The following is a 12,613-nucleotide window of genomic DNA, read 5'->3' on the forward strand; positions in this document are numbered from 1 at the left end:
GAGTATGAAATATGGCTAAATCAGAAGAATCTGAACATTTTAGCAGGTGTTTTAGTTACCAGTGAATTCATTTGTGAAACAAACTGCTGTCCAGAACAATGCAAGCAGTTGTTGCACATGAGGCTTCTGAAAATTGCTTTCCAAAATGAAACTGTTAGCAAGCAGTAAAAATATGAATATAGATAAAAATGCATAGAAAAAATATCAATGCAGGCTATAAGACAAGACTGTTTTTTTTCAGTTTTAGTTTTGGGTGGATTTTTTTTCAGAAAAGATGAAACCATTTTTGAAACAATAGAAAGGTGGAATTATAGGGACAATATATGATAAAAAACAACCATTTTCCAAAACCAAATCACTCATTGGTACTACTTGTAAATAAGTCCAAAATGGAAATTGTTTGGTGAGCATAAGGACAGAAGTATGATGATACAACAGGATTGCCTTAGTTTCTCATGGTAATTGCCTTAGTTTCTTAAGGATAGTCTACCTGACCTTTAGGATCTGATACTTGGAACTGGGAGTTTTTTGCTGCTAGGGGCTGTGTGTGACAAAATCTTAGCACCCCTATTTGAGATGCATCTGTTAGATTTTAGAAGATAGTGAGTACATGGAAAAGCCACATCTCAAAATGACATCAGGAGAAAACCTCTCTCTTTTTCAGTCTAATTATGTTCATTTTTCTCAGCCTTCTTCCCTTCTTATTTTCACCTTTCTGTTCTCTTCTCTGTTTTCTCTGAACCGAAATTTTAATTTGTCTATAAGTAGCAAGAAAATTATTACTTCCGACAAAAGCTGGTTCACAGAAAGTCCCTTGTTTTGGGAACTGTTTCTGTGACAGCAACACCTCTCTTTTCCTTCTTTCTATTTTAAAGGCCCAAAAGAAGAATTGATGCCACAAGTTCCTCCCAAAAGCTAAGCTACCATGTAATTTTATCAGTAAATCACATCAGCGTTCTACACTTCTATCAATAGAGAATTAGCCCCAGGTAAGGGATAGTTAAGCATTACTGTTAATGATAGTGACTGGATCCTCTAGTTCTTCATCAGAATTGGTATCACAGTTATATTAAAGCAAATTTCTTAGTTAGAAAACCTATCTTCAATGGGACATGCATCCTTTAACTTCAGGGCAGTATTAGATCCATTAATCTGCAGTCATGATGATGTTGGTTGATTTTTTTCATGAGCTAATGTACTGTTAATAAGGTGTGCAATTACTGATGCAAGCAAACAGGGCAAAGAATAACATTTCTAATTGCTGTAGTTATATCACCTAAGTGCAATTATCTATACTACTGCTGAAATAAATCACTTCAGGATTAAAAGCTATCTTTACGACATACACATTTATCTTTAATTATTATTATTACCATAGCTCCTTTCCTTTCCTTTCCTTTCCTTTCCTTTCCTTTCCTTTCCTTTCCTTTCCTTTCCTTTCCTTTCCTTTCCTTTCCTTTCCTTTCCTTTCCTTTCCTTTCCTTTCCTTTCCTTTCCTTTCCTTTCCTTTCCTTTCCTTTCCTTTCCTTTCCTTTCCTTTCCTTTCCTTTCTTTCCTTTTCCTTTCCTTTCCTTTCCTTTCCTTTTCCTTTCCTTTCCTTTCCTTTCCTTTCCTTTCCTTTTCCTTTCCTCTCCTCTCCTCTCCTCTCCTCTCCTCTCCTCTCCTCTCCTCTCCTCTCCTCTCCTCTCCTCTCCTCTCTCTCCTCTCCTCTCCTCTCCTCTCCTCTCTCCCCTTCCCCTTCCCCTTCCCCCTTCCCCTTCCTCTCTCCTTCCCCTTCCCCTTCCCCTTCCCCTTCCCCTTCCCCTTCATTAGGAGACAGAGATAAGTCAATATGCATTAAGCTATGAGTATTGTTTTTCCGTAGATGTAAAGTAAATTATTCAATCTCCATTCACTTTCCCTACTTTTGCTTCCTTCTACCCTGAAGGGTTCCTCCTGCTGAAACATAATGAGTTGTCTATATACCCTATTTTTTTTTTAATTTTAAAATAATTGAACTACAACTTTGCTTTTTCTGCCATCTAGTTGTGCTTAGTAAGTTCATACTATCATGAAATATAAGGTAATAATACCAGTTTTAATAGGGGAACTTTCAGTATTCTCCTACTTTAAAAGCCTTCTGAGAACAAACAACCATACAGATACAGGAACAGCTCACCGAGAAACCTCTTCTCCTCCAAACACTGAGAAGTTTGTATTAAAATTCAGTTTCCTTGCCAACAAAGCAGTTCTAAAGACTGCTAACAAGAAAAAAAAAAAAAAAGCCCAGGCAGACTTTGTGGAAGCATATGATTTGTAATTCACAAGATGGTACCAGAGAAAGGTGCATTTGTGGAGTTCATTGTCCTCTCTCTGACCCAGGCTGCGTTGACAGAGGTCTCCCAATTAGCCTGAAGCAGCAGAGTTAACATGGTAGCATTCAAGAAGGCAAAGTGTTTCTGGCTGTATGGTTGTAAAGGGCTGCTTATTCCTTGCCTCTAATTGTAATTGAGCATCCTCCCTCTCCTGACCACTTCACCAGCATCTACAACCCTCCCTCCATGCCCATGATGTAAACTCCAGCCACTCATTGATGGCAGCAGCTCATCTTTGAGATCAATACTTCCTACTGACTTTGAGTCTGTATCTAACACCCATGGAAAAGCAAAACCTTCCCAGAATCCAGCTACATCTTTCAAAAACATACTCTTGTCACAAGCATCAGCTCCTGACAGATACTTAACAGAACCAATCTTTCTTTCATGCTTCCCCCACATTTTCAGCTTTGCTGCTGCTTTCATTGAGCATACTCTGAGCACACAAATGTTTGCAAGGCTAAGAAGGAGCCTAGTTCTTTTATTCCTTCTGCTATAAGCTGGGTCTACCTGTGTTAACATGTGAATGAACAGTGTGGGGAACCAGCAGTGAAATAAATGTATTCCAGAGTGGGTAAAGTATGTCTGAAGAGATGAAAGACCTCTTTTTTATTTTTTTCTATGCCTCTCTATCATTTCATGTCTTGGATACTTTTCTGTGGAAAACTTTTTCCCTTTTCGAGTGGTCTTTGTCCTTTTTGACGTGATGTCTTTTCGGCCGTCTTTCCAGCTCTACTCACTTCCCAAAATAACTACATTGTCACACAAAAGAAAGTGAAACAAAGATGTCAGGCCCTGATCTAAGGTGTCCAGATCAATAACAGCATTTTGGAAATCAAGGTTAGAGGCAATATGCACAAATAGGCATCAATGGTCATATTGCAAAAGTTGGAGATTTTTCCATCAGCGTTAATGCCTGTAGCAGACATCCTTTAGGGTCATTTGATAAGAATTCTCATGGCAGCTTATGGCTGCTTATGCCTCTTATCCATCCTGGTGCTGTTTTTTGGCCTTGACCATTCTTTCAGCACTTTGGTGGAGCCTTCTGCACAAATCAGTCTCCCTGGAAAGTGAAGCAGTATGAACATCAAGTTTGAATATTTTTAACCTTCCACTTCTAAATTATATGGTGGTGATGTGAGGAGATCTGGTAACACAAGTCCAAGTATCTCAATAATAAAGGGCAAATACAGGAAAATGCAGAGACTCTGAGAGGTTATCATGACAATTTACCTTTCTTTTATAATAGTTTCACCTTCAAACTGGCAAAAAGTGGAAAAGCAAAGTCATTATGTATGTTTGGTGAAAGTAAACAGAAGGCATTACACATATACTTCCTCTTGAGCTCTTAAAGAATCAAATTTGGTTCTGATCTGATTTTGCAAAAACATGTAGCACCATGTTACAAAAAGCCAGATGATCAGGGTGGTCTCTAGAAGTTGCTGATATGGCATATAAAAGTTGTAGCACTGCCTACAAAACAACCTCTGGGACAGAAAGTAGGAGAATTTAATCAAGTAAAATGATGAGAGGGAAAACAAAGTTGTTGACACAGACTTTGGCTGAGAAGATCCTGAGTTGCAGGTTGCCAGAGCTCAGATGGCTGTAACACAGAACACACTTGGTTGTCTTTCTCCAGTGCCATCACCTTTGCCATCTTACTGGCACCTGCTGGAAAGCCTCCAGGACCTCCTGGAGGCTTGCCCTACTGCAGTGTGAATATTTTTACATAACCTAAAGCAACTTGGAAGGGTAAATACACTTGACAGAAGTTTTTTCAGAGTGAATGACTTGAAGCCACAAGGCTTAAAATTTAAGATAATTTATTGTCGTTTGTCATGCTGGGAAAACAAAAGGAAGATGAACAATAAAGATTGCATCTTCTTGTGGAAGTACTGAAGCCTCCAGTTCTGATATTTGCAAAAATGAAATATTTAAGGGGCTAGAAACAATTAGGCTGTGTACAAGAAATATTGAATATCACCAAAAGAAGAACTGTCATGAACAGTCTAATCTGTAAGTTAAATGAATTCTAGGAGTGATATACTGTCCATAGAGATGTGTCACTCCTTCATAAAATTATTATTCTTTTAAATAATTGAAAAGTGAAGTCAGTCACCTGGCACCAGAGCAGAACATAATAGCAGTTATTTAAGAGGTTGAAACAACTCCCATTGAATCTCTAGTACTTCTCTCTTTTGATGCAAGCAACCAAATCATTGTAAGAGCAGATCTCAGCAACTGTGGATTAAGGAACTATTGAAGTGTCACAATGGTCTCCTGAGGTCAGTTGCTTATGATTTAATGATGATGAATAATACTGAAAAGAGACTTTGAAACTGAATTTGACCTTTCTTAGTCAAAAATACAGGAAAAATCTTGAAGGATGAGAGTCCATGAACTTTTTCCTGACTGCATATTGCTCTTTTCAGGATAAACAGCTATGCCTTGGTTAATATGATAGCAAGCTTTCAGGCATACTGACAGAGTAATGGATTTTTTTTTTTTTGTGGGGTGGTCATGGGATGAAAAGAAAGGAAAAAATCAAGAAGAAATTGAATTCAAGACTGACTGATACAACTTTTTCAGCAAAATTTGGGGAAAAGATATAAAAATGTCATTTTGGATCACTTAAAAATAATGTATTAAAAGTATTTTGTTTTTACTTGCAAGATATTTGAAACATTTTTACTTACAATGATTATAGTGAAATTTATCTGAGAAAAGGGACTCCATCTTATGTTCCCTATTCAGTTTAACACCTCCACTCCCCATCCTGGTGCAACTTGAGGCCATTTCCTCATCTTATTGTTTGTTACTTGGAAGAGGAAGAAATGTGATCAGAGGGTTCAGTCAAACAGGAGCCAGACTTGGGAAGTTTTCGGATCATTCAGGGCTGTGGCTTGGAGGCTCTGCAAAGCTTGACTTCTTTCACTGTATCGCTGCATTCTCTGACATAATCTACCAGCCAAAAAAAATTAACCTTTAGGTCAATCTCACAGACTTGCACAGCGGAATTGGCGGCAGAATCTACTTGGCAGCAAGAGTTCTCACAGAGAACAGTGTTTGTTTCTCAGTTGGGTCCTTCACAGGTTATTTCTTTATTTACATTGATGGGAAATATACAAATGTGACATTTTAAATTAACACATAGTGACTTTTTTTGTCATTTTTTTAGAACTAAGGGATTTGTGGGTACTTTTCTTGCTGTGTTAGTGGGAGGGATAAATGAGGCTGTGCACACCTTACAGCAGTACCCCGGCAGGGTGGAACCTAAAACAAGATTAAAAAGACACTCACAGGAGGAAGACATCAAGGAAATAGCGCCATGACCAGAGAGGTTGTTTTGCAATGCAAATATAAAAATGTATCAGTTTTCAATGGGGAAAAATAAATTACTGATGTGACAATTATATTAACCATCTATTGTTGTTGTTGTTAGGCTTTTAATTTGCCTTGTAATCTACAGCTATTATATTAATGAGATGAATAAAAATTGATTGTATTATGCATTAGAGAACAATCTAATTTTAGCTAGCATGGGTGGGCTGTTGTTTTTAGATGGTTTATTGTTATGGTATGGACTGGTTGAAGATTTGTTGGACATCGATTGCAAAATTACATTCTCTAACAAAGAGGAAATTAAAAATTGGCATAAGAATTAATATGACCACTGAGTGCTAAACTGATAAAGACTTTCAGAAGCTATTTGAGCAGTAGAGATCAGGTGATGCCTCATTAATTACTGCAGACTTCAGAAGAGATACGGTAGCATAATCACTTTAAAATTCCCATGCTAATTAAAATTTTGCTTTCTTTTGCACTGTTATCTTTCTTTTAGAAGTACAGTAGCACACCCCTCACTAGAACTATTGCAGCTTTTAAAACAATGTGTCCTTTTGAATTGTTCATATTTTCCACTGAGAGACTCCCCATTTTTTGCATTCTTTTGTTCTTCAGAGCTTATGCAAAGCAGCATACTTCAGTGTCTGGACCTCCAATTGGTCAACTGCACCTCTGAAGAGATCTGTTTGGGATAGAACCAATCATATTTTTTCTATTGTTAAAAAGCAATGATTGTGAAAAATCACAAGTTTTCCAGTATTATGTCTCTATTTTTGTGTACATTATGCCTCTATTTTTGTGTGCCATACAACTCTGGCTGAATGATGCCAGTGTTAACTCACTGACAAAGCAACAGATCAGAAATTTAGGTGTTCCCAAACAGCACTGAAACAGTGAACAGATAATATTTTGCAGAACATTTTTTTATGAAATGCAAAATATTCATATGCATATGTGTATATGTATTAATTTCTAGATGGCTATCCTAAAGAGGAAATGATTTACAGATGGAGGAAAAATTCAGTGGAAGCTGCTGACCAGAAATCTTGGAGGCTCTATCAGTTTGACTTTATGGGTCTCAGAAATACTTCAGAAATTGTGAAAACTTCTGCAGGTAAGAATGATACAAATGGTAGTGCTTTTTTGGAATTCAAATTATTTAAAAACATTTATCCCTGTTTTGCTTTCATTCAAGTGCAAATTGATTTTAATATGTTCCAATGTTCATTTTAGAAGCTGTAAAGTTCAGGCCTGAAAAATATTGACTTTTTCTTGATTTTTTTTATAATCTCTACTTTTCTAGTGACTTCACAAACTGAGGAATAAATGTTTGCTTGATATAGCTATGTGTTGTAGACTTGAAGTTACTTTATGAATCTCATTCCTCATTTATTAGGCCACTCCTGTGTTGAATCTGTCTTCACCAATAATTAAAGGGAAAGATTTTGAGCACAATGGTAGGTTAGTGAAATTAGACACTTTCTGTTCTTCATAGTTCAGAAAATGGTTTAATATTTTTCTTAATGTTTTAAAGACATTCTCAGTTGATAAATGCCTTTCCTTCTGACCTTACCAATTGATTGCAATTAAAATCTAATGATGCCTCTTCTATTTCTTCAGAAATCTTGCTGTTTCTTATAATAGCACAATAATATAGAGGGAAAAAAAAAATTTAAAATGGAATATACTATTTGAACTGGATAAATTGTGGTCACACCATGTAGGAAGTTTATATAAACTTTATACATGACTGCAGTAAGCTCTATGATTGCCATGATTTGGTAAGTTTCTTACAGCTGCTGAGGGAATCTGCTAGAAGCAACCTTCTGCTTGACAGGTGGTGAATTTTTGAAAAAATCTGATTTTTTTTTTCCAAAAGGTAATCAAAGATAAGCTATTATTTTCACAACATTAATGATAAAAAATTATAAATCTGTGGAACTACTGCTGTTTAGTCCTGGCCCACTCACTAACATCAGCAATGAATTCTTAGAACTGTATAGGAATTTTTGTAATGAAAAGTCACTAAATTTTTAGTGAATATGTTAAGCTGGTGGTTTAGCAGAAAAAAATGTTGCAAAGAGCACACATGTGAAAGTTCCCTTTTGCTATGGATACAAAGTCTTTTAATTTGCAAGTTACTCAGGAATGCAAATTTTGCATAAATTGACTCAGGTACAAAATACTAAATCATTAAAGTATCTATGTATGTGGTTTAACCCCAGCTGGCAGCTTAACCATGCAGCTGCTCACTCACTTTCCCTGGTGGGAAGGGGGAGAGAATTGGAAGAATAAAAGCCAGAAAACTCACAGGTTAGGATAAAGATAGTTTAATAGGGAAAGAAAAAGCTGTGCACCCAGGCAAAGCAAAACAAGAAATTAATTCACTGCTTCCCATGGGCAGGCAGGTGTTCAGCCTTCTCCAAGAAACAGGGATGTTGGAACTAGATGATCTTCAAGGTCCCTTCCAATCCAAGCTATTCTGTGTTTCCATGGAAAAGAATTACACAGTTAATATTAACACCAGTGTCTTGATAAACAAATCTATTTAACTTTGCCAAGACAAAACCATATTTATAGAGGTCTTACTTAAATAAGTGGATGGATAATGTGGAGCAAATAGAAACCTATTTCCTATGTTCATTTTAGCATGTGCCTGGTTCTTATTAAGATGAGTGAGTTGGCACAATATTTTTGTGTAATTGCTCTTGCTGTTTTCTACTCACCCATGTTTGTGAGTGCAAAATCCAACAGCAGTGTTGAACTAGAGTTACTGGAACCATGGGATATTTCTGTTCTCCTAGAGGCACCACAGTGACAGAAAGTTGTTGACAAACTAAAGCTAATTCAAATACTGAAACACCACCCCCCCCCGCCCCCCCCAAAAAAAAAAAACCAAAAAACAAAAGCCCTGTCAGGAGATTGTGGAAGCTAACTTGCAAGAAACAATGTAAAATGTATGTGTCAGATTGTCATCTGAAGTTACTAGGTTAGAAAAATAAATTGTGCATTTCACCAGATATCTAAGACAGGTGTCAACAAACATATGAGAGATGTGAAGAATAAACCCCTGAATTTGCACATGGACCTGAGTTTTCATAAAACAGACTATATTTTGTTACTCTATAGTTTAAGGTAATTTCAAAGGCCAGATTTACTGAATGTCAACAATATTTACTGTCAATAGCAAACCAGGGCCAGGACTTAAGAAAAAGCAAATACGTTGGAAAACTTTGAGTATGCCCCATGTTGTAGTGTAAGGAATCCCAAAATAGAGGGAAGGGGGCAGGACACAGTGCAATATGTCTCTGACAAAATTTGAAGCAATTCTGTAAGTTCCTGTTGTGTCTAAATATATGTGAACAAATGGGTTGAAGGGGCATCCGTACTCTGGGATGTGCCTGTTTACTGAAGTAAAGCCCTAGCCAAGAAGTTTGAGAATTAGGAAACCCAGAAAGCTGCTGTTTCCTACTGTTTGGAAAATCTGTGATAAAGGGAGGTGGCAGCTGCTTCTTACAGGTGTTACATCTCCTTTACAGCCATGCCACAGGGGGCTGCCCGTGGTCAGAAATAAATGCCAAGTTCTGACATGGAAGATCTGTGACATTTTTGCACTCAAGCTACCTGGAGAGGGAGACTGCCCTGAGGCTGCCCCTAGGACACTGTGGGTGTAGGACACTGAATTTATACTGCTCCTCAGAGAGAGCAGTTCCTGCCCTGTGCTCTGGTCAGCCTGGGGCCCCTCTGGGCCCTGTGGCAGCCCATGATGGCCCAGCAGGCACCACCCCTCTGCAGGCTCAGGACAGAAAGGAAGAGCAGCATTGGTCAGAGCGCTGCACAGGAGACCATTCTGACTAATAAGGTGGAATTAGGAGAAGGGAAGCAGGCTGGATACCACCAGCAGCTTTCTGAAAAAAAGATACCAAACATCATCTCTTCCTCCCATGGGAAGTTATGGAAACTACTTTTCCAGAGGGAATTTAAAAGCGGATTAGGCATAGCATGAGAAGATCTTCTGCAGAGAACAGTCCTGCACCAACAAGAGATGGATTCAAAACCCTAACTTCTTTTTGCTTACACCTTCCTCCTTGTTTTTGACACTATTGCTTCTCACTAAATTACATCTATATAATGTGAGAGCTGCTGCAGTGCCACCTTCCTATGTCCAGCTTGGAGATCTCTTTTTAGCTCCTCTTCAGCCATGTTCTGGGTGTAATGAAGAAGGATCACACTGACCACACAGCAACTTGCTGCTGTTCTGCATTTGCATTAAGTCATTTCTTGGTAGTCATTTTCATGACAGAATTATTAGATTTAAGACATGGAAGTGTTCTGCTTTTTGATTTTTTTCAGTCTTTCCAAACCTTTTTCAGACATTTAAATAACCTTTATGTTAATCTGTGACAATTTCAGAGGTACATGATTAAGAAGCCAGCTGTCACAGAGTGCACTTCAGAAATCTAAGTAATATGAAAAATGTCATATTTTGCCCTGAACCAGCAGTGGCTTAAATTATTGACACTGTGTTGTACTTTGCTCTTTTTTTACAATAATCTGGCAGTCAAAAAAAGTATTCATTGCCACCTGGAAGAAGTGTACATCTTTCTCCTGAGGGTATTTTTTTTTTAATTTCATGCTAAGATATAACCCCAAAAAATAAATTAAATACCTACTGCAAATGATAATTGTATGCAATAATCAGTAGAAGTCACTGTGCTGGTGGTATGGTCATGAACCTTTATCTGGAACCCTAAGAAAGCTCTCACTGCCAGGTGATATCAAATTAATTCAAAAATACTGAAAAATTCCCCTGTTGCCATCTGGCAAGGTACTCAAATACTGTAACGAGAGCACTTCTCTTGCTACGATGTCAAATAAGGCTGACAAAGATAATTAAAGTCGAGGGAGTACTAAAGCCACCTGTGAAAAGAAAGGACAAACTGCATGGATAGAAAAAAGGTGCAGATTTTAAAACTGCAAGTCAGCCAATGGAAAGGTGACCAGGACAACAGGAGAGAGAAGAATGTCCTCTTTAAAAGCACTCTGTGTGTGTTTGTAGTAAACTTCAGATTTCTGAGTTCTAGATATTCCAAATACACTTGAGGGTGGTGATGGGCTGGGACATAGGAGGGGAATAAAAACAAAGACCAAGAAAAATCCACAACAAAATTATGGAGGATTCCATAATTAAAGCTCATGGAGTGAGTTGTAGTGTTGCTTGCACTTTTCTGCACTTTTCTGTCTGCCTCAGAGTCTATTCTTTTAAAACCACTTATTTTTTTCACACTGTTAGATAAACACAAAGACCCTCTAGCTCTTGAATCTTATTTTCATTTACTCAAAAACTACTTTGCTCCATACAAGTATTGTTTGTGTTCTTTCTCAGATGCTTTTAGTTTGAGAGATTTTTTTGCAGTTCAGAAAGTCTTTGCATAAATAAGTTCAAGATAATTCATCAGAAATAGAAAATACCAATAAAAGTACCCATTAAAAAAATAGCTGATTATTTCAAATTATATATATAAAACCAGACAGAAAGCTCCATTTCATAGATTCTGAATTATCCCAAGCATTAATACTCAAACTTAATAAATAGCCATAACAACTGCCATAGAAGGAACACCTTTGTTCACATACCATGGATGGGTGATGATTAGTGGAGTCTGACTGTCATACAACTTCTAAATCATGCTTTATGTTTTGAAATTGCTGTTTCATAAAGTACTTCAGCTTAAATGATGCTCTCAGCCCTGTATCACAGGGCTGCAAATCAAGGTTGATATCTGTTGTCACAGATTTAGATAAAGCTCTTTTGGGCCACACTAGAAGCAACACAGATTAAAGTACATATTCTCTTGCAGAGAACTCAGTAAATGACAAGTACAAAGCTACTACAGAACAAAATAAAGCAAACTTTTCTTTCAAGAAAATGCAAATATCTACATACATATATACATGTATACACACACATATACATATATGGCTACTTGCAGAGGAGGGAACGGACACACATGTTTTTATAGGAATGCTAAATTTCCCTAGGAGAGCCCCCATCAAGTCAAATGTGTTCTTGCAGCACAAAGCACCAGCTGTATCCTGGGCTCCATCAAAGACCAGCATGTTGAATGAGGTGATTCTGCCCTTCTATTCCACTCTCGTGAGACCCCACATGGAATATTGGGTTCAGCACTGGGGCCCTCAGCATAATAAGGACATGGACCTGTTGGAATGAGTCCAGAGGAGGGTCATGAAGACGATCAGAGGGCTGGAGCTTCACTTCTGTAAAGATAGACTGAGAGGGTTCAGCCTGGAGAAGAGAAGGCTCTAGGGAGACCTTCTAGCAGCCATGCAGTGCCTAAAGGGAGAGGTGGAGAGGGACTTTTTCCAAAGGCCTGAAGTGCTGTCACTTTGAGGCCTTTGTAACAACAACAACAAGGGGAGATGGCTTCAAATTGAAAGACAGTAAGTTTAGATTAGATATTAGGAAGAAATTCTTTACTGGACAGACACTGGAACAGGTTTTCCAGAGAAGCTTTGTGTATCCCACCCCTGGAAGTGTTCAAGGTTCAGACTGAATGGGGCTTTGAGCAGTCTGGTCTAGTGGAAGGTGTCAATGCCCATGGTACACTAGAGGATCTTTAAGGTCCCTTGCACCCCAAACTATTCTTTTATTCTGATTCTATGACATTAGTTGATGCTCCTTGGCTTTGTCAAAAGTCAGCACACTCCCAGAGGTTTATCCTGAGGAAATGGTGCTCATGACTTTCTCTTCTAATAGGTGTGCAAAGAACAGCTGACTTGAGAAAACATGTCAAAATGGTCACCTTTGCTTGCTCCTTACTGTCACATGCTCCCAGATCACTTAGCAGTAGGCACAGAGAGCCCACAAAGAGTACCCACACAAGGTTTTGTGG

The 12,613-nt window shown here is 38.0% G+C and overlaps 1 protein-coding gene across 1 annotated transcript in view; it reads left to right on the top strand.

The window, feature by feature from the left end:
* Window positions 1–6,681: 6,681 nt before the first annotated feature.
* Window positions 6,682–12,613, top strand: part of LOC139586814 (gamma-aminobutyric acid receptor subunit gamma-3) — a 56,367-nt gene continuing 50,435 nt past the window's right edge. Inside the window, exon 1 of the mRNA XM_071420466.1 lies at window positions 6,682–6,813. Coding sequence (XP_071276567.1) covers window positions 6,696–6,813 — 118 coding nt within the window. The 5' untranslated portion in view covers window positions 6,682–6,695. The remainder of the gene's footprint in view (window positions 6,814–12,613) is intronic.

Source organism: Agelaius tricolor, unplaced genomic scaffold (genome assembly GCF_023055355.1).
Source record: "Agelaius tricolor isolate 1412-34295 unplaced genomic scaffold, bAgeTri1.0.p SCAF_143, whole genome shotgun sequence".
In the NCBI taxonomy this organism is placed as follows: Eukaryota; Metazoa; Chordata; class Aves; order Passeriformes; family Icteridae; genus Agelaius; species Agelaius tricolor.